The sequence below is a fragment of the Chelonia mydas genome, chromosome 11 (assembly GCF_015237465.2).
Source record: "Chelonia mydas isolate rCheMyd1 chromosome 11, rCheMyd1.pri.v2, whole genome shotgun sequence".
Classification (NCBI taxonomy): Eukaryota; Metazoa; Chordata; order Testudines; family Cheloniidae; genus Chelonia; species Chelonia mydas.
Window position 1 is genome coordinate 57330613 of NC_051251.2, and position 26297 is coordinate 57356909.

The 26297-nt window shown below is 43.3% G+C and overlaps 1 protein-coding gene across 3 annotated transcripts in view; it reads right to left on the bottom strand.

The window, feature by feature from the left end:
• The window catches only part of SATB2 (SATB homeobox 2), a 166207-nt gene that overhangs the window by 42760 nt on the left and 97150 nt on the right, over nt 1–26297 (bottom strand). For 2 of the 3 annotated variants that reach the window (XM_043525481.1, XM_037912818.2), the window contains exons 7-9: nt 24659–25131; nt 5634–5846; nt 1051–1206 (exon numbers count right to left, since the gene is read on the bottom strand). In XM_043525481.1, the coding sequence (XP_043381416.1) occupies nt 1051–1206; nt 5634–5846; nt 24659–25131 (842 nt within the window). The remainder of the gene's footprint in view (nt 1–1050; nt 1207–5633; nt 5847–24658; nt 25132–26297) is intronic. The other variant, XM_037912819.2, reaches the window with a different exon arrangement.

Below are 26297 nucleotides of genomic sequence, written 5' to 3' on the forward strand. Positions count from 1 at the left end.
ATAAGACAGCAAAGGGAAATAACAATTAAGAAGGGAAAGAGAAAATGAAGAAAGGGGAAAGGAATCAGCCTATGCCAGGATATAAATACATATATGAGTAAGGCTCTTAGAATGGTATCAATGGCTTTTAATGCCTTGTTTAGATGCCTTTCAACATTTTCATCAGATTTATTTTACTTCAGTTTGAACAGTGAAGGAAAGGAAAATATATTTATATATTTTACGAGTAGAGAGTGTGCGCATGGGTAACACCCCCCTCCCCCCCGCGGTTGATGCCATCTCATAACAAAACTGCCCCTTTCACACAGACTTAAACATATCCCTCTTAATAGTCACCAACGTACTCACTGTCCGCCCTATACCAAACTCTGTCCCCCACTGTCTCCATAAAACTATTCTGGTTGGGGTTTGTTCGGGTTTTTTTGGTAAACAGCTGGATAAAATTTCCATTTCATTGATTCCTACAAGAATTTTAGCCCCACTTTGAGTTCCCCAGTATGAATTTTTTGCATCCAAGGTGAGAGCTAGTCTAAGTGAACTAAGTGTTAGCCCTTCTCCCCCAACCCCTCCTTGTACAATGGCAAGGACAGATAGTGAATTATTTAAAAGGCAATACTGTACACAGTATATACTGCACACAAAACAAGAAATATCTGCCTCAGATGCAGTTTCCTATTGGTTTCCCACAGTTAGGCATTTAAGAAAAATAAAGAATTTATCTCCCAAATGAGGAGGAGTTTTGGAGGGTCCTTGTTCCACTACCAGAAATTTTAGGTTACGTACCACAGTGGGAAGGGAGGTGTGTGCATCTGAGTGAGAAGGCCCCAATATGTACAAAACCAATACCAACTACACGGGATTGTGAGCTGGTCCCTTTTCCATCCTGTTTTAAAAGGAAAAGGAAACCAGCAGGGAGGCAAAAGACAAAACATGACAGGTTCCCCAGAGATTATTATTATTGCAGGAACAGATGTATTTTTATTGGTGGGAGGGAGGAGGAGAAGGGTCTAATCCCAGCCCCAGAATTTGCTCTTTTAAAAAACCACTCACCTGACTTTTATTGGCAGCCACTTTGGCAAACAGGGCCTGAGACACCTTGGCCCTTTTCATCTCCTGTTGGATCTCGTCATAAATGGCAGCTGTGATGTTGACGTTGGCGCCGTCCACCTTAATGGGGAGGTCTGTTGTCGGTGTTGAGGTTTTGGCCTACCAAGAGACCATGAAAATAATAATTAAAAAAGTGCTGCTTTCAGCCCAGCCATCTGTGCAGAAATTATCAAAGGATTTCAGTCAGCTGATGCCAAACTGCATTAGCTACAGAGGGACACTTCCTGTCCATTATTCTAATCAGGTTAATTGTGATTGGAAATAATTGCAATGCATTCCTATAGGACGTGCAGGGCCCTGTCAACCCTCCCTCTCTCTCCCACAGCATGTTTATTGAACAGCTCAAAGACGGGATAGGTAGCTGGGGCTCTAAGCTGCAGGCAGACAACTAAGTTTGTTCTGCCAACCTGCAAATGCAGCATATATATGGGGATATGCCTTTTTCTTTTTTTTATTCTAAAAATGGCATACCTTGGAGGAAGAGCCAATTCTCCCAGAAAAAATGAGTAAATGGGTAGAGGTCTCTAAATAATAAATTATTACTCAATTTAATGCACTCCCTCAAGTCTCCCTCATTCTTTATTAAAGCTATACGTATGTCATTTGAGTATGTATGGTTTCCCATCATTATCATCATTATGCTAACCAGCCAGTCACCTAATTTCACCTAGGAAATCAGTGGAAATGAAAAAAAAAATCATTTAATAAAGCCAGGCTTTGGCATGCCTTTGATGTGCCGCCCTCATTCTCCTTAACTCATATTGCAATTTTGTGTATTCTACTGCACTCCTTTTAATTGAATGATTTCCCATCCGCTTCTGTGACAAATGAAGGACAATAATGGAGGATGCCAGCCCTTCCCCAGGCTGGGCTAACCCTAAAAGATTTGTACCAATGCAATCCACCAGGCTGCTGCAAGATTTTTATTTTAACTTCCTCAGCAGCACTAAGACTTTACTGACGAGTAACAGACCAAGAGCGACGACATGCCCTTCCACTGGTGCTTTTACAGTAGGACGCTCCGTAATCTGTGTCAGCAGCATCAGCTCCTCCGAATGCCAGCTTTCATTCATTTTCCAGAGGCTAAATAGCAGAGGTATTCGAGCTGATCTAAACTAGGTTTTAACTCTGAAACAGCTCACCCTGGAATCCCTGCACCAGAGAGGAAGAGCCCTTAACGAAAAGATGAATGTCACAAGTATAAAACTGCCTGCTTGCAACTGAGGTGCAAAGGGCTTGAGAAATAAATGAGCCCAAGTGGCAAAGCTCACAGCACATTCCAGATCCAAACCTTCCCAGAAGTTCTGAGTGTATGTATTCCGTTCCCAGATTTTGGTTTGGCCCCTTGTAAACCTTTGCAGCTGGTCCCTGCCTTTATACCTGCAATTCCCCGGAGTCTGGGGTAGTTATGACAGGGTTTTGGTTCAGGCTCATTTCTAGTGTCAATTCTTAGCTGGACACAACCGCACAAATGTCTGTATGTTAACAGAAAGATTACCTGGGCCAATCAGAATGTTCTGAGCTCCCTCTCTTCTCTTCCTCCTAGCTCTTCCCACCCCAAATCCTTTCCTCACCATGGAAATCTTCATTGATGGCCCCATCCAAAGCCCACTTAAGTCAAAGATCTAAAGTCACCCACTAGTTCCAATGGACTTCTTTGGATGACACCTTAAATCTTGAGGGGATTAGGTGCCTAACTTTCAACCCCCAGGTTTGAAAACGGTCTTGATGCTACCATAAAGTTGGCCGTTATTGGAATCTCTCAATGCAAATAATAAGCAAAGGAAGAGGGTAAGTGGGCTGCAACAATGTAAGAGCTCTTAATTCCTGTCAGTTACTGCTGCATACCTTCCTCTTTTGTAAAACAGAGTGGAGAGAGCTGGCCAAACATATGCAATAACCTTTTAAACTCTCAGAATTTGTTTTCAAAGCACTCAGATCCTTTTGCTGAGTTAATCTGGTGCTTTGCTCCTCACGTTGGTCCTGAACAACACCGGAACATACCAAGGAAACACCCCAGGTGGGGATTTCATCACCAGCGCAGAATTACAGATGGGTGCTTAACTCCCCCTCCCTGTTATATCAACCCCACACTGCCCTTATTACATATTAATAGTAGCTGACGATACCCTCTCGTTTAACCCTCCACACTGAAAAATCATTCCCAGAACTACTGCCTCAGGAGACTGGTATCTATGGAAACAATGTTTCAAAATGCCATTAAATCAACTTCTCTAGCACTGTAGCATAATTCCTAGAAGGACAGTACAATTCTCCCATCTAGCTACCTTTGCTATGTCCAAGGCCCCTCTTCTTCTTATTTAGAACATCTCCGCTGGGAGGCTGCACTTGCAGGAATCACTGTACAGGAGATCAAGAAGATACTGGCCTCACCCAGGCTAATACGATGTATATGGGAAGCAAAGTAAAACATGCTGCCTATGGGCTGGTCAGCAGCCTTGTTTTCAGGGGTGCCTACAGCCTTGCCACTGGCGAGTGCTGAAGTAGGGTTTCACTGGTGCCCAGACGCTGTGCTAGCCCACTGCAGGGTGAGGAGCTGCTCCTGGCGTACTCAGGAAAAGACAAGCACTGAGGGCACAAAGCTCTATCTATCACTGTTGCTCATCAATAAAACAAATATGTAAAAAAAAACAAAACAAAAACCCTGCTGCCTTATTCAAGTCAAAAAGTAAAGTGAGCCTTCGGCCTGAGAAGAGCTCTGTGCAAGCTCAACAGCTTCTCTCCCCCCCCCCCACAGAAGTGGGTCCAACAAGCGATACTACTTCCCCCTGCCTTGTCTCTTTAAACTTTTATAATCAGATTTTCTAACAATGCTGAGCTCTGAAATGGGAAGGTGTTACCCATTATCCTCATTTTACAGATGGGGGAAAGGAGGCAAAGAGATGAAGTGGCTTCGCCAGCAGGTTGGGGGCAAAGACATGATCCGAACTCTGGTTTTCCAACTCCCGTGATCCATTGAACCACACTGAAAGCTACCCCCGGAGCCAGAGTGCCTCGTATGTAACTCTAGTTGTGGAATTTATCCTACTTGAACATTTGTGTGAATGAGCAAATCCTTTAATATAATAATTAATTCAGAAACACATGTGGTTATGATGTTTTAAAGTTTCAGATAGAACAGTTGTCTCGACAAATCCTTATTTTCATGAGATGGAAACTGGGAAGATAATAGTTAGTTAGGCCAATGACCTGGGTTTGCAACACAAAATTCATTTTCAAATTTGTGTGAGTAGAGTATGCTAGAAAATTACCTGCAATTAACAATTCCTTTATGTAATGTGTAGGTATAAAGTGCATTAAAATGCCAGGATGTATTTGAGCGACCTCAATTGTTTCTACAGAAACAAAATCATGTCTTTATAACTAATCAGTCTGTGCTACGCTACTGCCAATAACAAGACTGAGAGTTGCGGCATCCAGGCTACAGATCTCCGATGTGAAAAGTACTCAGTAATAAGATTAGAAGCACAGATAACATGTACACAGAACTACAACTTAAATGCTTTACAGACTTGAAAATACTACAGTTACTAAAGCAGGATGAAGATACATGCCCATTCACTAGTAAAGTTTTGAATCAAGTTTAATGCTGGCACTGAGCTGGCTTAGCTCTGCAGTGAGGAATTTCAAATTAAAGCAATGCAACTGTTGTGATGACAAAGGTAATTTGCTGTAATCACAATCTCCTTCTAAGCACACACCTCTTTTTCAGAAGCCTGAATGTTTGTGAGATTATTTTCAATCAGCGAGCAGGGGAAAATACACTGCAGTCTGTGTGCCCACATTCTCTTTTTCTAGTGGCAGATGAGCATCGTATATGGGGAGTTAGGAAAGTGGGTGGTAACACAGCAACGATAAAAGCGTACAGAAATCTGAAGCTATGTCAATCAGACAATAGTTGGTGGCAAATAGCAAGCAGTGATCTTCTGTTTCAACACCCCACCCACCTGACATCTCCATACTTGTAAGTAATTACAAAAGTAAACCTCTAAAATAAGGACTCTGACGAGGCAGACTACTGAGCAAACTTATTTTGATGCGATTCTCATTCACTGGGAGCCATGTACTCTGTCAGCCACACACTCTTATTCACTGCAAGTCACACATGAACCCAGGTCCAGCTCTTAACTCTGCCCTGCCCACTGTAATAGACACTAACAATGTAGGACATAAGTTAGAAACACGGCTCTTTCCATAATCCATCATGTCGTAGCCATACAGTGGACATACACCATTACTCTGTATACACAGCACATGTATCCTCTCTCGTGTACTGAAATACCTCTTTATATTTATGGCATGGATCATAGCTAAAATTGTTACAGTGCCTTGCTGACAGCCAATAAACACCTCTTAACAGCAACTCCAAACCCTACAGAAGAAATTTCCAAGACACATCTAGGTGCAGGGAACAACAGACAGGAACATAGTGAGAAGCCCCCTCTCCAAGATATGTGCAGGATCTCAAGCCAAAGAAAAACAGTTAAAGCGGGGTTGCGCCTTACCTGGGGGGTTCTGGAAGAACTCGGACTGCTGGCTGCCGAAGACACCATGCTCACATTGGGGTTCATACTCCTCTCTCTCTCGTCCTGATATATACGATCCCGCTCTGTGTCAGGCAGGTTGAGGAAATTCTGCATTGCCCTCAAGTTTACCAGGAGGGATTGGGAAGCTGTCCTAGGGTCTTCTTCTTTACGCAGGATCTCTGACAGCAATCCCTGGTTCAAAAAATTAAAAAAAAAAAAGCCAAGTCATGTGTTGATTTTTTTTTTTTAATTTGTTTGGTGTAACCATGCGGGTTGCAATGCTGAGAACCTACATCAGATTCTTAAGGGTTCTCCAGAAGGGACGCTTTGTAGGAAAGTGTTTGTCTTCTGGGGGCTGTGGTTTATTTTGGGAATGTCCTATTCTAACGCTCTAACAACAATCTGAGCACAGAGATGCTGGATAGAAAGGTAGATGCCTGAGCAGAACGGCAAAACTGCAATTACTACCAGGTGCCTCCTGAAAATATTTTAGGAACGGTTAGATCTCTCCCTCTCCCTGCTTGAAGCTGGGAACACTTGGCAGTCCTATTCATCTTTACAAATCTGCCAAGTTTGGTAAATTTAGTTCCGACATTTAAACAGCACAGGAGGTTTATTTAAAAAAAAACAAAAAACAAAAACAAAAAAAAACAGCATTTGGCTGGGTTTTGATGTTACAGTCCATTCACTTCAGCCTGGACAATTTCTTCTCAGAGGAGAGAATGTAGCAAATATGAAAGCTTTAGAACCTATCTCCAGGGACTGGTTACTTTTACCCTTTATTTGCTGCATCATTTAAATCATGGACCTCAGAATGCCAACATTAATTAATGAATAACATTCCTTCAGTGTTTACGAACACTTCCATGCCAGCAGGTAGCCAGTATAGCAGAGGGCCCTCAATTCAGGAGGATTTAGGGACACTAAAGTGTTATTTAATAAGGCCCTAAAATCAACAAGAGCACTTAAGCCCATGTATAACTGTAGACACTACCTTGAAATCAAACCTAAGTGCTTTGCAGGATCAGGGCCTAAGACAAAAGGCAATTTATTAGATCGTACAGGATGTACCATTGTCCTCACAAGGCCATACTATATCTCCCACCGGCTTATTGATGTGTGTTTCACTTCCACAAGGTAATACTATGGTAACTTCCTTCAACATCCGTGTTTAAATTTATTCACGTACAAGCAAGAAGCAGAGAAGGATTAGACTCACAGGGAGAAGAGGTATAATTCAGTACTGGGCACGCCAGTCAAGAGGCTCAGAGTTGGAGATTTCAAAGTATTAAAAAGGCTGCTCTGTCCCATAACATTCATACACCCTGCCCACCTAGCAATCTATCAAACTGAAGTATTACTCCCAGAAATACTGCCGAGAGAAAAAGCTTTCTGCTGGGAATTCCATTACATAGCTAATGAAGCTTACCTAAAGCCTTCACCGTTAAAGGGTCAATATTTACCAACCAAATACTGGGGGAAACTGGGGTACCTCAGAAAAACAACTGTGTGGAAACCGTTGTCAAAAATATATCTCACCGTTACTTTACAGTCACGGCCCAGTGAAATCACATTACAGTTACAGTCAATCTTACTGCAGTGCTCTTGTCATGCAGCCACATACTAGAAAACCTGAAGTATTTACTCTTGGCTTATTTTCTCCCCTCACATCAAATAGACCCCAATACCCTTGTTGGACATTTCCAAGACAGTTGACCAGTGACCAAAAGCCAATATTTTCCAGTGTTTATTGGCCTTATTCACTACACTTATTGACAAAACCAACAGTCTAGAAAAAAACACCCCATGTCTGCTTACATCTGCTCACACACTGCCAGAACATACACAGAAGAGGTATGTTTGAACCATGATCTGTTATGGAAGAAGCCGCAAAACTGTTGTCCACAGACCACTGGTGGTCCCCAAGAGCTGACTGGTCAATGTCTCTCCTTAAAAGAAGCTAAAAATACATTTTCCTAATATTACTTTAGTATGTAAGCCACTGTGGTAGCTGCTACAGAAGTGCAATGGCATTGCAAATGGGAGAGGATTGGGGCCGTGCGATGAGAAGTAGAAGATGGTCAGTGAGGCAACCAGCCTGTTGAGATGAGATCCACACTATCGGAAAATTCAAAGACCCTTTAGTGTAATGGTAATGGCTCTTACTTCGGTTACCCACCAAAATCATTGACAGTACATGTATCGTGTAGTTGGTATAGCTGTAAAAATGTATTAGAGACAGTACAGTTTGGGGACATTTCAAAATGCTTTTCAAGTTTTCCAGACTAACAAGCCCACGGAGAGATTAACTGAAAGAGGCAAGATATGATATATATTTGGTTTACAGTATTTTTCACTCCATGCATCTGATGAAGTGGGTTTTAGCCCACGAAAGCTTATGCCCAAATAAATTTGTTAGTCTCTAAGGTGCCACAAGGACTCCTCGTTGTTTTTGCTGAAAGAGGGATGGATGTCCTAGAGGTCTAAACTGTGAGGTTTGACCTTAGCCCTTTGCCATTCCAAGGTAGATCTATCCAGTTCCTGCAGTTTTCCTTTAGAGTAAATGGAAAACCCTCCAAATTGGATAAAAAAATTAATAACGAATTTTACGAGTTTCCTAACTCTTGATTCTCTGGCTGTTTTGGGGATATACCAGAAACAAATTAAAAACAAAAACAAAAAAACCACCTCAGCTTCCAAAATATTGCGTGATTTGGTGATTTTTCCTTATGCTCCCCTTTCTTCTCCTCCCCAGCACCAGGCTGATTTGAAAAAGAAACTTGTGAGCAACGGGAATGTACTCTAAGACAGAGGTTCTCGACCTTTTTCTTCCTGAGCCCCCACCCCTACCAACATGCTATAAAAACTCCACGGCCCATGTGTATCACAACAAACTGGTTTTCTGCATATAAAAGCCAGGACCAGCATTAGGGGGTAGCAAGCAGGGCAACTGCCCAGGGCCCCATGCCACAGGAGGCCCCATGAAACTAAGTTGCTCAGGCTTCAGCTTCAGGCCCCTGTGGTGGGGTTTGGCTTTCTACCCTGGGCCCCAGAAAGTTCTAATGCCGGCCCCGCTTGGCGGACCCCCTGAAAGCTCCCAAGGGGCCCCGGACCCCTGGTTGAAAACCACAGCTCTAAGACAGCTTGCACTGCTTCCTCCTTCCCACTCCCTCTCCCTCACCCCAGCATGTCTGAATTTATGGTCTAATTGTAAAAAATGGAGATCAGACACATATACAATAGTGCACCAGCAATTCCTTACAAGTGCAGTCACTGACTCCATACTTAATCAGGTAGTTGATGTACAAGTGGCTCTGCCGGTGCCTAAACTTTGGAATGCATATTTCTAGACTCGTGCAAGCAATCGAGGTAACTGCACACCATCTGACACAGCTCCAACGTTGAGGAGTTGAGCTCTCTTTATGTACACCGATTCCCAGTCACATTTGTGCATGTGGGAAATTTGGCTGTACAAATGTTATACTGAGGCTCAGTCCATCTCGAAAGATGACGGTGGATGTTTGGTAGCCTTATGAGCTATGTGAATAGCAGGATAGATAATGAGAAATGACTAACTCAGAGGGAAAAATCCCATTTCCTTCTAAGACTGAAGAGAACCCTGTGATGCAGTGCACCAGTAAACAATGCCAGACAGATCGCAAAGTGACAGAAAAGACAATACAATAAAATATCTTGAGAGCAATAACATTTACATTAATATAATTCTGAGCTACCAGAGTATACACAAAGTAACCAGCAAGCAACATTATAAAAAATAAAGTGATACTAAATAATCTGTTCAGCCTTTTTGTCACCTGCAAAAAATTAGGCTTTCAGTATGCAAAACATCTTCCTTCCAGAAAAACAAATGATCGTGATTTCACTTAATTGTAATTTAATGAGGCATAATTTATTTTTTAAAATGATATACACCAGGTGTGTGGTGAGGAAAGCAGCCCAGCCAGACAAACCCTAGTGTTTCTATTTTTGAGAAAAGCCTAAAGCTAGCCAAAGACTGTTTTCATTTCTGCAAATTATGTTTCTGCTAGAGGGGGCTAAGGAGGGAAACCCACAGCATTCATACATTTGTTATAAAATTCCGATGGCTAAATTAGCTCATTCCAACATACATACATTTCCCATATTAAAAAAAATACACACACATTTGGCAATTTGAAGAGTAACGAGCTATGCAAACTTAAAGGGACACTCCAAGGCCTGTCTAGTCTAAATTGAACTTAAATGAATAAACGGATATTCTTCAATCAAACAGAATCCTTAAGATACCCACTTTTAAAAAGTATTTTGACAGGAACTGTGCTTCTTTTTCCACCATAATGCTTATTGGTTTAAAACCATCTCAAGTGATGAGTGATTAAAACAGATGTAACAGTAAATTTAGGCCCTGCTCCTAAACAACATTGTACACGTTCTCGGAGACCAGGTATCATACATGTGCACAGCTTGGCTTACATTTGGGGCTTATGCCAGGCACTGTATTTTATTTTTTTATTACACACTGTGCCAATAACTGACTATAAAAAACAAACACAGAGGTAGAAAAAGCAGCATATTTCCAATCAAAATATAAAACTTTGCAGGTATTTAAGTCTAGAATAATTTTGTCAGTGTCTTATGCTAGTTGAGAATTAGTTCACAAAACTTTACTACTGGCTTCAAAAAACGAGACAGTTAATATTTTGCACAAGTCCTATGGAGCCTTGTTTGTGATTTTATTTTATTTTGGTTTTGCTACCGACAGAATCTCCACTCTGAACAACCGGAACCTCAGAAGGAAGTCCTGTAATCAACTGTGGACAAGCAACTGGCAAAGTGCTGTGCACCTCCTAAGAGAGGATGGCCACAGTAGAGGCAACCAGAGCTATGGGTGCTCCACACCTCAGGGGACTGGACCCATGTGAACCAGGGTGGTACTGGAAAGCGTGGTGATTTAGGTTTGCCTGGCTCAGTCAATAGAGGCTGACTGTAACCTTTAATTGCCAGGCAACCTATGGACTTAATCCAATGCTGAAGTAAACAGGAATCTTTTTGCAGTCTTCCCAATGGACTTTGGATCAGGACCTGGAACTGATAAAGGACTCAATGGAAAGAATGATTCTATTGTCCCTGGCTTAAAAAAACAACAACCCACACCTCGTTTTTTTAAGCAAAGCATTTCAGAAGCAGTTTGTGTTGAAGGTGGAAATTAAATTGCAGTGTGGGCCAAATCAATGCATAGGGCCACAGGAGCAAAAAGAATAGTCTAATGCTAAAAGGTTCAAACAAGGCTCAGGACAACCACAGCCTCTCCTTTTTGTGCCACAGCCTGCGTGGAGTTGAATAGCGTGGGCAAAACGTGAACAAATCCCAAACCTGTCTTTTTGAGACAGGGTTTTAAAAGTCTGGATAATTTTTTCACACTACTTTTTCTTTTTTGTGCACCTCTGCCCTTCCTGGCTTTGAACAAGAGCAGCATGGAAAGTGCTGAAATAACTGAGGGTATGTCTACCCCCAAAGAAAAACCTGCGAAGAAAAACCTGTTGCTGGCCAGTGCCAGCTGACTCATGCTTGTGAGGCTCGGGCTGTGGGGCTGTTTCATTGCCATGTAGACTCCCAGGCTTGGGCTCTAAGACCCTACAGGATGGGAGGGTCCCAGAGCTTGGGCTCCAGCCTGAGCCAGGAAGTCTATACAGCAATGAAACCCCCCGGCAGCCAGAGCCCCGCAAGCCCAAGTCGGCTGGCAAGGGGCCAGCCGAGGGTGGCTAGTTGCTGTGTAGACGTACCCTAAAAGACTTGCTGTCATGGCATTTCAAGCCCAATCAGAACCATGTAATACCTGGAAATCTCATGAGAAAGCCAGCTCCACTTCCCAGCAGGTCTGGATAAGATTCAGATAAGCACCAGAAGCTTTGGTGCTCATTCAAATTCAGCCTCTGAATCTCACGGATTAGCAACGGTGACACCGCCACACTTGGGGGGAGAGCAGTCTTTTCATGCAGGAGGGCAGGCACTGAGACACGCCACTCCCCTTTTTATGAATGAGAATTCTGAACTCATCCCTAGTGGGTGATACTGAAACTATACCCCATAGTATCCAGCAGTGAAATCTAATTTTACCATACTAAAATGACCAATTTTAGATATAAACTATTACTACCTGTAATCAAAAGATAGAAAAGGAATGTTGTAAGGTGCACTGTCCTTCTGTAACCTCTCACTTTTATCAGCCCTCAGGCTTATAAAGGAATTTCACATTCTGTATACTTCGTGTCAAGACAAGTCTTTGCCATGACATTTCTCCAACGGCAACACTTATATTATTGGCAGCTGTGCCGAACAGACCATTAACAAGGGTGTTATATGAATGGGATACTTTGAATGGTTTTTAAAAGACAATTCCTAGCCTACAAGCATCTAACAAATGACAAAAATATCTGTGCAATAGTGTGTACTGAAGATGTTCCTTATGGATTATCAGGATTCTGAGGACCTAAGGCCTTTTTCATTATTTTCCTTTTTTTGACATCTCTGTACCCTGGCAATTCTTCCAGTTCAATTTTGCAGATCGAAGAAGTTTGGATAGTCAATGGAAGTTTTGAGCGCTTCTGCAAACCAAGCAGCACTAAGGTTCATCCATTCATAGCTGAGAAAATGCAATGTTACATGTATGCCCTGCCACTTGAACAATTCTTGTAACTTCCCATGGGACAAATTCTGATCTCACACAGTTGTAAATGCAAATGAACTGAATCCATTGCTGCAAAGGAGTTAATCTGGATTTATACCAATATAACTGGGAGCACAGTTGGCCACTGACCTACCAGAGCCGTGGAATACATCCCATCAGCTCCTCATTTTTTTAAATCTTGATTCCCAGATTCACTACCTATAGTCCTGATACAAGTCTGATTCTTAACACTCATTTAACTAATGCTATAAATACAGACATCTCGAGAGATGTCTGCTTAGGCATGAAGTGACGGCATTTAGTCTGATTTGAATACAACACATTCAGGGGGCAACAATGTCAATTTGATTTTTATTATTAAAATGAAATGTTTAAATTCTCAAGAAAATGGTGTTATTGCATTAGTTTAATAAAGCCTCTTTTTTATTATGGCAGCTCTTTTTATTAGGGAAGACAGTGTGTGTGCATGGGGATCTGCATGTTGGAGCTGGGGGAAAAGGAGGCAGAAGAAAAAAAAAAAAGAGAGAGAATATCTGCAAATGCCGTGCCATTTATATGACATACAAGAAAAAAAAACCCAGAAAGGGAGCAAGACATAGCACATACTTTGTATATTTGTGCATTTGTTTCCAAGGATCAGAAATCCTGTGTATCAGCTGAGTAGGCAGGAGCAGCCTCCTGTAGAACACATTCTGAAAGCCTGACTCACATACTACTTAAGATCTTTTCATCCAGCCTATTGAATACAATTAAGTTAACTGAAACTGAAAATTTGGGTACTGTAAAACCCACTGTTGGAACAAATATCCCATGTACCAAAAATCTGCAATTTATTAATTTAAGCATTTCCCTTACAGACTGCCTTCTTTCCTGTGCATACAACAAAACGCGGCTTGTGCCACATTACACACAAGACTAAAACAAGCAGGCAGCATGAAAAGGTTTCAGGCAATGAGAGAGAGTTTTCTTTGCAAACAAACAAAAACAGGCCCTTCCTAATTGAAAGTCTACGTAGAATGGTGCAGACACCACAGTGATGACTGTGGTATGAACGTCTAAACAGATACCAACCAGAGGATTAAATGCTGCTAGTCTTCCTCCCACTTAAGTCAAGGCAAAGACACTCACAAGAGAAAGTGGACAGGATTTGGCTCACAGGCAGCTATACATGGAAGTTATTTTGACAAAATATATTTCAAACCAGAGACCTCGATTTTGCTGCCATTTAAGTCAACGGGAATTTTGCCAATTCAGTCTAATGAGAACAGAATTAGACCCATACCAATGCTATTTTTTCCGTTCAAAGCACTTCAGTATAAATGGAGATTTGGTATAACTGGAACTTTCTTACCTTATGCACCACCACTGTAGTATCTCAGCTCCTCAGAGACAGGAATAATATACCTTCCTGACCCCTGTGAGGCAGCTTCATTTTCCAGATAGGAAAACAAGGCAGAGAGATTGGGACTTGCCCAAGGTCACACAAGGAGTCTGTTGCAGAGCTAGGAACTGACCCCAGGTCTCTGAGTCTCAACCCAATGCCTTAATCCCTTTCCACTCTGCACAACACAATGCATTGAAACTACCTGGGCCTTTTCCTTTTATTTCATTCCAAATGGAGTTTCCTTACACCCAAGTTCAATGAAATGGAATTCCACTCCCCCTATATTCTAGATCCCTTTTGCCCAAAACTATCTTCAAGCAACAGCCAATCAGCTACTAGCAGAGCTAGGCAAGTCAAATCTTCAAACTAGAACACTGATTATTCCCATTCACAGCTAAAGAGTTTTAAAAAGAAACAGGGGGCGAGGCTGTTCTTTGGGAAGAGAGTTATAAGTGGCCTCTTCAGCACTGAAGATGCTTGCTGCTTTTTTTTTTTTTTTTTTGCCAGCTCTCTTTGTATCTGGCACCATGACTGTTTCATTCAAAAAGCCTCAGGTTCACTGATATTCCCAGTTTCTGCAGCTGTTCAGTAAAACAAGCACTGGCCACTCGCCCAAAAATTTTACTAACTTTGGCTACTGTGTCAAAACATTGGCAAAAAAGATGCCTTTAAAAAAAAAAAAAAAGACTCAAAACAGAATACATTTGTTTGGTCTATAGGCTTTTCAGTCCATCAGGGGTCCCTTGAGCAAAGAGAACAACAGTTCACTAGTCTACTAACTGAGTCTGCTGGATCCTGTAATATGGAGCTGATCTTTTGTTTACAGCACCGGCAGCTTTCCCGGTTGGAACTCCAGATTCTCCATCATGCCTTTGCTGCACGGAAAGGGACATTAAAGAACGGGGATGAATTGTGTTTATTCTGCTTATGCTGACCATAGAGACCTCAGTTCTGGAGTCAAGCTGCCTGTTGGTCATCTGGGGACTCCCTCGCAAGTGAAGTTCTAACCATTAGGGATCACTACAGCAAAACTGAAATTGTCTGGAAACTTTCCAGAGAATGAAAGGATAATTTATTCATCCAAAAGTGTCTTTTAAAAGAGTCTCCCTCTCACGGTTGTTACATTCTGTGCCGGTACATTTCTAAATGCATTATCAGCCTTCAGCCTGATACACTAGGTTCTGGCAAAACATTTCGATTGAGATTTGAATACCAACTTTGCAGAAACTCCAGACTGAGTGAATCAGCATGAATTTGCAATGGGGGCTAAGGAAGAAGGTGCAAGGAACTCCCTGCCCTGAAGAGAGCCAGAATCTAAGCGTGCTCCTTACACACAAGGTATGAGGTCATAGCATCACCAGTGGGGCTACACATCTCAAAAGGAGAGTGGCTAGCCATGGCTCAGCCTCGCCTTCCACAACAGCTGGCAACCTCAGACCAGCCCTGAAGGGAGCTCACCCACCTGTTTTAGGGCACGTCTCCACCTGACAACTATGCCAGATTAAGGTAGGATGTAAATCTGAAGTGGCATAGATCTTCTGGAATAACTCCTTGTAGATACCCTTATTCCGGGATAAGAGTGCTTTTGTCTGGGGTTTCTATAGCGCCCCTCACCATCCTTTCTAAGTCTTTGCTCTCCCAGCGCAGTCCAAGGGGCATTCTGCTCTTCTCGGTCTTCTGCAGAAAGCCTTTTGAAGCCTCTCGTTCATCTTTGACCCTTTAGAAGGCTATGGCTTTAAAAACACAAACACACAAACACACCCCACAGCTACAGCTATGTGTATGAGTGGCATCTGCCCCACATTTAACAACTTCATTCATGGCAGCAGCTTAACCCGGTGCCCATTTGAACCCAGGTCTCCAAGAAGTAAATAAATGGTGGATTTTCACCATTTATCAACCCTTCCTTGTTTATTTTCCAAAGGATTTTCATGGCTGTAAATAACCACCAAAATCTGAAATACTGAAGTCTTTTAAAACAAGCAAGGAAAAAATGCAAGATCTACCATGAATACCTATTTTTATAGCAACTTTCTACTTACAGTTTGGTTTAACGTAAACATGCTTATTCATATGCTTTTCCTATTTTAAAATACAGATATTCGGGATGCCTGCATAGCTTGGGGTTGGTGATGAGACACCGAGAGCCTTTCGCCGTTAGGGCACTGATTTGAATTAGTTAGTATGTACTACATACACAGCTTTTAAGATGTAAAGCACTATAGGACAGACTGGAACATGTGACTCATCGCAATAGTCCCACTGGAGTCCCCAAGACCTCTCCTGTGAACAACAGGTAGTGAAGACAGTGTCTGCACATTCCTAACTCCTCTGGGCCAGCTAGCCAAGAAGACAGCAGAGCTCTGAAAGGGAACTCAGGCCAGAGATTCCAGGAAGCTGAGTAGAAGGATGACTATTCCTCTCTGAGCTAACCTGTAGCCCCGCCCCTACCAGGCCTGGCAGAATAGCAAAACATGGAACAGTACTGCCTTTACCTAGGGGGAATAGCCACACTAAGCAGAATGCTATCAATTTAGATACATAGAGGGGGCCCATTGCTTCGAGCAACTAACAAACTGTACTTCACACCCACCTGGTGAGGTAGAGCTGTCCTATTATCCCCACTTTACAGATGGAAAACTGAGTCACAGAGAGACTAAGTGACCCACCCAGGATGTCTATAGCACAGCCAGGAACTGAACTCATGTCTCCTGAATCATAGTCCAGTGCCTTAACTGCAAGAATACCTTTTCTCCACAGCCTAGATCCTCCCTCCACTTATCCTGTGTGGCCCCTAGGGCATGTGGGTATTTTGCTGAGGGGATAGGAGGCGGGGGTGAGGGGGGAGGAAGGTAGCTAAGTGCTATAGGGGCCCACTGTGGTGTCTCATCTCTGTGCGCACCTGAAACTTTCAGTTATGCTAATATGAGTTACTGCATATAGACCCCAATGTCTGCAAATTAAAACAAAGTCACATTATGTACCCACAGTCCTTTGCTAAAATGAATCTCTCAGGGTACATTTATACTGCAAAGGGAGCCCTGCAGCAGCAAGACTGCCTTCAGAGCTGGGCAGCTGGAGAGCGGCGGCTGCTGGCCAGGAGGCCAGCTCTGAAGGCAGAACCGCCGCCAGCAGCAGTGCAGAAGTAAGGATGGCACAGTATGGTATTGCCACCCTTACTTCTGGGCTGCTGCCTGCAGAGCTGGACCCTCAGTCAGCAGCCGCCATTCTCCAGCCACCCAGCTCTGAAGGCAGTGCAGAAGTGAGGGTGGCAATACCGTACCCCCCCTAAAATAACCTTGTGACTTCCCTGCACTCCCTTTTGGTTCAGAACCCCCAATTTGAGAAACACTGGTCTCCGCCCTGAAATCGGTATAGTATAGGGTAAAAGCACACAAAAGACCGTATTTCATAGGGGAAGACCAGACGTCATGGTCTGTGACACGTTTTTCATGGCCGTGAATTTGGGAGAGCCCTAGTTATGAACTACAATACCAGCAGCATTCTCAGAGGAGACTACGGCTGTGTACATCCTTGTGGCGGGGGAATCTCTTCCCAATGTTCACCCAGAGCTCCCATCACGGCTAACTGGTTCAGAGGTAAGAAGGGCTTTGAAAAACATTGTTTTGTGCACAACCAAATTAAGTATTTTGAAGCTTATGCAGGAACTCCCGACTTGCTGGAATTCCAGACTATAATTAAAACTAGTAATAATTATTATTTTCTCTCTGTGGGCCTCAGAGCACCATTCTGGTTCTAGTGAGTACTCGATAATGAGCCTCAGAATGATATAATACGGTGTGTTCAAACTACTACTGTGACTCAATAAAGATAAAACAAAAGAATGCACAGTAATTAGCCGAAGGAATTAACCAGAAATCAGAGCAAGTCACACTTTCTGACGGTATCTGATGCACGTTGTTTCAGAATAAACTTGCTAAATACACTAATTTCAGATCTTTCAATCCAATTAAAAATTATTCCCCTCATGAGCAACGTAGAATGAACAAATTGTTGCTGCTAAATACTCACTGCGGATTTCTTATCCACAGTATGGATAACTATTGCTTATTCTGCCCGCCGTCACATGCAAAACTTTCATCGACCTCAGTGGGTGCTCTGGGCGCTCAGACAAATGCAGAATTTGCAATAAAGATCTGTGGTGAGGGCTGCAGAGGAGTGTTCTGCCTGGTATGCAAATTATAAAATAGCCAGAGGCTTAAGCAAATATTGCTGTCTCAAACAAGCTGCGAACTTTAAAGTTTTAGGAGAAGCCTCAAAAGTTACTTGAATCACGTGACTTTACCTCTGACTTCCTTTTCTGACCTTCTCCCTCCCACACACACACACATACGCATTTGTTAGGCATTTGTTCCAATGGATTTAGCCTAGTTTGGATCAAAGCTTCCCCTACTTCATTTAACAGATTTGCTCAGATGGAAGGTCTCAGGGGAGAAATGATGTTAGTAAGAGGGGTTTTTCAGCATCTGAGTATGTAGGTCATTGGACTTTAAAATAAATTAGAGAATAGTTTATCTATTAAACAAGCTTCACGGTACATATTTTATGAAGCTATCCTTAATTATAGGTTAATGTACGGCACATAACCACCCTGTAAAAAGATTACACACTGGACCGTGATTTGGTGATTAATACAGTTATTAGCTAGTTAGTACAAGGATTTTAATGTACATAGAAAAATTGCTACAACAAACCTTTAGTTTTTAAGGTCAAGGATCCTTGTAAAATGTAACAAATCTGAACACTTCACTATTTGCCATGCCAGTGGGCTGGGTCTGCTCTGCCTTAGCACACAAGCCTTGGGAGGCGCAGTGGGGGGCAGGGTGACAGGAGGTGAGGACCCAGCCTCTGTCTTATTTTCTTTTTGTGGTGTTTATTGAGCCTCTGAGAATGTCCATGGATAAGTCTTGTGCACCACTAGTGAGTCAGGTCCTACCTGAACCCCTCTCCTACCTTTTCACCTGGTGGCTGAGTATTACTCGAGACATTGGTCTCTGGCCAATGGAAAAACAAAAAGACAGAGCTAAGAAATTTTGATTTAGAATTAAAAGCAAAGGAGAGAGAGGCACCAAAATGTGGCAAGATACTCCTGTCAAAATAACATGCCCTAGAGTATGTCTACACAGACTGAGGAAGCCTGTGACCACGAGCCTCCGAGCCCAGGTCAACAGACTCAGGCTCGCAGGGTTCAAGCGACCATGCTAAAAAAAGCTGCACAGACAATGCTTTTAAGCTGTGGCTTGGGCTGGAGCTCCGACGCCCAGTCCACCCGGCCCCACCCCCCCCAGGTGCCAGTGCTCAAGCTGCAACGTCTACACAGCTATTTTTAGGGGCGTAGCGTGAGCCCTGTGAACCTGAGTGTGTCGACCGGGACTGGGAGGTTCACTGCCACGGGCTGTGTAGGCATACCCTAGTGATCTGCTGCACTAATTCCAACGCCTCGTGGGCTTCTTAATGTTACGGTCCTGCACTCTAACACATTCAGGCTGAAATTACAGTAATTTTTTTTTAATGGCTGTTAAAGACTTGCCTCTTTTGGGACGGTTGTTATGGATTGTGTAACACAGGACGTTAGCATCCGGGTGACCGTAAGTCAAGCATGAAATTTAATTTTTCTTTATGTAAAATGTGCCATTTGTATAATATCCATTTGTGAGTTCATCTGAGGAAGACAGACATTTAAAACAAAAAGTCTCAAAATGCTAGTGCGACCTGAAAATAGACCTCAACGGGAGCTGAGCATGCACGTCTAAGTGTGACAGGGTAGGACGTGTCTGCATCAAATTATGAACTCCATTCTGCTCTCTGTGCTAACATCAAGTTGAAACTTGCCTGAGGGCAGCATATTGTACAATATTCCAGACAGAGCCCTGCCAAGGAAAGGTGGTTGATGCCTCCTTGGAAGAGTATTACTGAGAAGCCATCAAGACTGTAATCTGGAGCCATCAACTCCGATTGTCTCTCATCTGCTGTCATGACCCCACGGAACAGTGTTTTGGGGGGATTTGGGGGAGAAGTGGGGGTTGAGGGCATTTGGGTGGTAACACCACATCTCCTAAAGAATGGTTCCAGACAAGAGGTCCAAGCCTGGGACCGTGCCCTATAGAGCCACAGATCTAAAAGCAGTGACTAGACTTGGTTGGCTTGGAAGCACATGGGAACCAGCAACTGGGTCCGCACGCAGAAAAATGGTGACCACACCGAATAGCAGTAGGCCAGGTTGTAACTCTGAGAACAAACTAACCCTACCATCGGGCTAGTTTGTCATACAGATGCAAAGTGATATATAAGAGGAGAAATGTCATAATGTTATTATATCCAGTATCCTCTGAGATGTTTAACATTCGATATCTTTTATCATTATGGATATTGTGACAAAGTTCCTCCTCGGCCTTGGTGGATCCTGCCCTTATTGGCGGATTTGCTCGCCTCAGAGATTCACAGCAGCCCTTGCTTGTGGCTCAAACCTGCCGTTCACTCAGCTAACCTCATCACTGGCCAGCATGGAGAAAAGGAAGGATAACAATCCCCACAGTCTCTGCTGATCCACCTAGTGGGTCAGGGGACAGGCCAGGGACCTTTCCCTCTGGTGGGACCCACAGTACAGGTCAACTCCTCTTATATCCAATGGGGGGTGGGGGATATGGGCAACCCAGGACCACCCTCTGTTCCAGATTCCAGCCCAGGGCCCTGTGGATCACAGCTGTCTGCAGTGTTTCGTGTAACAGTTGTGTGCCAGCTACTTCCCTGTGGCCTCCTCCCAACACCTTCTTTATCCTCACCACAGGGCCTTCCTCCTGATGCCTGATAGCATTTGTACTCCTCAGTCCTCCAACAGCATGCCCTCTCACTCCCTGCTCCTTGCATGCCCCTCACTGACTGAAGAGAGGTCCTTTTTAAACCAGGTGTCCTGATTAGCCTGCCTGTCTTAATTGATTCTAGCAGCTTCTTAATTGGCTCCAGGTGTCCCAATTAGCCTGCCTGCCTTAACTGGTTCCAGCAAGTTCCTGATTGTTCTGGAATTGCCCCTGTTACCTTACCTAGGGAAAAGGGACCTGATTAACCTGGGGCTAATATATCTGCCTTCTATCACTCTCCTGTAGCCATCTGGCCAGACCCTGTCACAATATTTAAAAGGCAAGTATTTTCTTTTCACTCATTAAAATAATTTTGGAGATATTTTCCATAACCTAAGCAAAAGTGTGACTTTAGCTGCCACTTTTTTTGTTTTGTTTCGTACTGGAATGCAGAGATGCATGGTCAGATTTGAAGGGTGGCATCTGGTTTGAATGACAGACATGCATGGAGACAGTGTACCCACAAGATATTAGTTATTATGCTTTTTTTTTTTAAGGAAAAAAGAAAGCAAAAACGTATAAAGTAGAATCTAAAATAACTTGGAAGTCAATGAGACTTGAGGTCCTAAGTTACTTAGACGCTTTTGAAAATTTTAACAGATGTGACTTCCCAAAGTCACACAACAGGTTGGCAATCAAGCTAGGACTTGAACCCAAGTCTCCCAATTCCCAGTCCAGTGTCTTAAATCCACTGGACCTATCCCAGGTCACCACAAGAAAGTGAAGAAATGTTCTGCAGATGAAATGCTCCAGATTTCAAATGATCCCACAGGAAACTGTGGTAGGATCTCCACCACAGATGTTAATAGATGATATGGGCATATGCAAAGGCTGTGCAATTGTTTGGAAAGGGCCTGACTGGCCTATCTCATATGTCTGCCTTCTGTTGCTGTTCTGGATATCTGACATTGCAGCGCTCCATAGATGACACATAGGCATAGCTCAGGATTTTTACAATGTCAAAATCTGGTCACCCTTTACATGATATAGCAAAATGGCCGATTTAATCTAAAAGCTCTACGAGAACCTTTACATTTTGGGAATCAGGTTTTGGTTTACCGCAGACTTCCCATTCAGCTTCAACAATCTTGCTAAAACACAGCCTCACATTCAGTGACAGTCGTAGAATCAGCAGAGGCAGTATTACTGCTGACCTCTTGTTCAAGTTCAAAATATGTCATTCTGTCAATACCATCTACCTTAATTATACTGAGCTTTATATACAACAGGTTATGATCCCAGAAGGATGAAAAGCTTTTCCAAATTAAAAGCAGCATTTTGAAAGGGAAATACTCAGACATTCCTATGTAGTTTTCATTTGATATCCTCAAGGCTAACCCCAGAACTCAAAGTCATGTTGACTGAAAGTGCATGTTTTGCTGGGTGTAGCCATCTTATGAATTTATTGGCAGAAGGGAAGTAATAAAAATGTGCTCCATACTTTAATTAGTTCCCTCATAACATGGTATTTCCAAAATGGCTGTGCCAAAGAAAATCATTACTCCAGGAGAATAGACAAAGGCACTGTGCAGTGTGTGGCACAGACCTCCAGGAGACAGGGGTGATACAAATACACACACTTGTCCGTGTTTTGTCTTGTTTGCAAAGCTGAACTAGAGCTTCACATGGGCTATTTACATAAAGTTTGTGCTGTATTTTTAAACATGAAATCTTGTCATCACTACACTCCTTCAGTTTTTTTACAAAAATAATACAGGTTGGAGATCCATGTTTTGTATGTGAATGGCAACTGGCATGGAATAAATGTATATGGGAGGCCCTTCATGGACATGTATGTATTCAGGTATTCCTCGTGCTAGCATAAAGGTGAGAAGGTTTTCTGCACTCACGTGATACTATCTTGTCATTATTTGCACATTAATGCAAGAGACCATTAATGTGATGCTGTCAAACATGGTCTACTGCAAATGGCAGACGGCTCTCCTCGTGGCTATTCATCTGCAGGATTGAAAGCCAGCTCTGAGAGTTTCATCAGACTCCCCTACTCACCTCTGCTGCTCTGGGGCCCCCACAAACACCACAATATCGGCATCAGTGGCAGATGCTACAGCAAGGAAATGAGGTCTGACGCCAGCCCAAAGACTCCCCCGGCTCCCACAACAAGAAGGCTGATGGCAGAAGAGGATAGGGGGCATAACGTCCCTCTTCCTGCCAGTCAGGCAGGGGCAGCTGTGGAAGGTTTCAACAATGAAGAAGAGTTCACGGAAGAGACAAGGGAGGCAGATTTGAGGAATGACAGATATGAAGCTAGGGAAGCTCTAGGAGGGACAAAAAGAAATAACTGGCAAGGCAGGAACTGAGAGAAAGATCAAAATACCGGGATACTATGCCAAACTCTGGCTGGCTGTGGAAGAAACAGCACTAAAGAACTGCTCCTCAGAGAAAGACCGTTCCCTTTCATTGTACATATGGCCCAACGCCATGGTCTCAAGCACTTTTTGTTCCCTGGAGCAATATTTTACTGATACCTCCTTTGCAACTAGTCGATATTTGTAATTTGTACATACACTGGTTACTATAAATACCATGCATATCATGAAATAGCCTATGTGCGCACGCGTGCACACACACACAGACCACATGGGGCAGCTCATGGGGAGGCACAAAGCTTGCCCTTTTCAGCCCCGAGTCCTGAATCTCATCTGGATGGGAATCAATCCAGCCCCCAGTACCATCTGGAGCAGTCTGAAATCTGCAGTAAAATGAGCAGGCTGCAAAAGGCATGAAGCGAGCCAGATATCAGTAGGGTGTGGGATCATCCTAACGATGTGTGCTTTCACCCAGCCATGCTCCTGACACCAGCTACAAGCAGAGACAAGAAATAGGAGCTGCTATGCTGACCTGACACCAACAGGGGATCCCCTGCATTGGCATGGATTCTTCCTATGGCTGACTAACCTAGCTTCGCACCCACAATTAACAAGAGATACAGTCAAAAGCGGTCATATCCAATGGTGCCCACAGTCATGCGCACATTATGCACGATGCATACCACAGGCAGGGGCAAGGAGGAGCAGCCTTGGCCACCCCACTGCCCATTCAGGTTAGGCCTGTGGCCCTCCATCATGACGAGTGGTGACAGGGCCAAAATTGAGTGAGTGGCATTGTGAGCTGGTGTACAGGGATCCCAGCGTTGCTCAGGTTAGGCCCCATGACCCCTCTGTCATGATGGATGGGCCACAGGGCCAAAACTGAGTGAGTGGCACTGTGATCTGGTGTGTGGGGATTACAATGCTGTTCAAGTTAGGCCCCACGGCCCCTCCGTTGTGATGGAGGTGCCACAGGGTCAAAACTGAGTGAGTGCCATTGTAAGCCAACGCACGAGGGCCGCAGCACCACTCAGGAGGGGCTGCGGGGCCAACCCTGATCATCGCTGCAACCCCCATGCACCAGGTGGCAACAACACTCACTCAGTGGAGGGGCTCTTCCTCACCACTGCTGTGGGGCCGGCTCCGGCACTGGCTTCCCCTTTGCCCCCCGGAGACCTCCTCACTTCCAGCAGCACAAATCCCCTCCTCAAGGACAGGTAGTGATGGGGACGGATCAGGCTGGAAAGCAGGGCCTGAACATGGCACGGACTAGGAAGGTCAGGCAGTGGGGCAAGCAGCTGCAGCGGCCATGGCTCCACCGAGATTGACAGTGAGAACCATGGGAAAAATTTCTGGGGGCACCTCTCCATATAGCAGCAGAAAAGTAGGCCCACAGAATTATTTTATCATGAAGTAGTATCCTATCAGTGAGGGTTGCACTCCCCGTCTGCAAGTGAAATTCATAGTACTTTACGCAGAATATAAGCTGCACCCTGCAATAATTTTAATAGCACCCAAGACTGACCATCTAACTTGAAAATTCAACCTAACTTGAAAATTTTGAAAGATTTATAACTGTGATGACAATAAGATGAGATTAGAAAAAGAGAAGCTGATATTTCCTTGGTATGTTTCTTGTCATGACTTGCAATAACCATGCAACCTTGTAAAGTTACGACCTTTTCCCCTCTGCTCTTCTTATTTAATAGAATAAAAATTGATACCTGGGTGCGGTTGAATGCCACTCTTGCAAAGACAGCTTGGGACACACTGGCTCTCTTCAGCTCATCCCTGACTTGCTGATAAATATCTGGAGAGACTTCCACTGATGAATTCGTTGGCTCTGGTTTGACAGCTCTAGGGATGGGTGGATGATTCAAGAACTGTTGGTTGATAGCTTGTGGGTGTTGGTGAGCCAATAGCCGGCTTACAGCAATCTGTTGGTTTATCAGGTGGGCCATTGCTATCTGCTGCCTTACCAGCTGTGGACTGAGCTGAGGAGACAGGATACCAGGGCTCATGATTGGCTGCAACGTTGGCACTTGATTTCGGATTGGAGTACTGTGGTGAATTTGGCCATGAGAAGATTGTTCATTAGTTTTTCCCAAGGTTGCCAGTTGGTTGATATTTGGTAAGTGCATGGGACGCTGACCCAGAACACAATAGTCTGATAGGTTTTCTCTTTCCACTCTTTCCACTGTTAAAAGAAAAAATGAGTTCATTGTGATTTTGATTTGCACTTACAGCAGGACTGTTACTATAACTGTTATTACAAGTGACTGTATTTTTAGTACCTATAATAAAATGCTACAGCTAAAGTATCAGACAGAGAAATTATTAATTCACACCTCTACAAGCTTTACTTGCAGAAACATGAGGCTTCCAGGAAAGACACACAGGCAAATGCACCGCCAAAAAGAACCACCACATCTTTTTTCAGTGTTTCAGCCACTGCTTACAGTCGCCTCCCTATAAACCTGCCAGCAGCTCCCCTTTTTTTAAAAAAAAATAATTTGCAATTATTAAGAAATGAAGGACAGAGTGTCCCACCACAAGGACTCTAGCTGCAAATGAAAGTCTTGTACCCCACACAAATAAAATGACCAGGATTGTATGAATTCACCTTGACATACCAGGCCATAGTTTTCAATAAACTTAGCTATAGCCAGTCTGGATGCATTTATATATATGATGTGATTAAAAGGGTTCTAGGACGTAGTATCACATATCTAGAAATTATTGACCCATCACAGGAATGTTTTCCGCAAATAATGAGCCATGATTTATCTCATGGATGTCACAATAATATTAGAACTTGTGTAATCAATAATGTTTGCACAATGCTTTGAAGATTTTTTGTTTATCTTATACAAGGCTTTGAAGCGTTAGCTAGTCAATATTCAGGTAGACAACTTATTGGGGATCTTGCCTGTTCTTCTCTGAATCAAACATATGATGTTATTGATTCTTGGGGAATCAACAATCCTTTCACCCCTAGAGCTAATCCCTCATGAACAGGGTTGTGGTCACACTGGCGAGATAGTGTGGAAAAGTTCTGGGCATACACATAGGATTTTGAACTCTAGAGATCTCAATCCAGCATCTCACAGGAGTACTAAATACTAGAGCTGCATGAACAATGCCATTTATTTTTGTGGGAAATGTCTTCCATTTTTATTTAATCTTTCTATGAAAAACCAAAACCTGAAAACCTTTCAGCTTTTGGTCAAAAAAAAAAAAAAAAATCAGTTTCTGAACAACAAACAAAAAATTCTTTTATCAAAAACTAAATAATTTTACTGAAATGTTTTCGGTTTCCAGTGTTTCAAAAAATTCCATTTCGACCAAAATGAGAATTTTGTG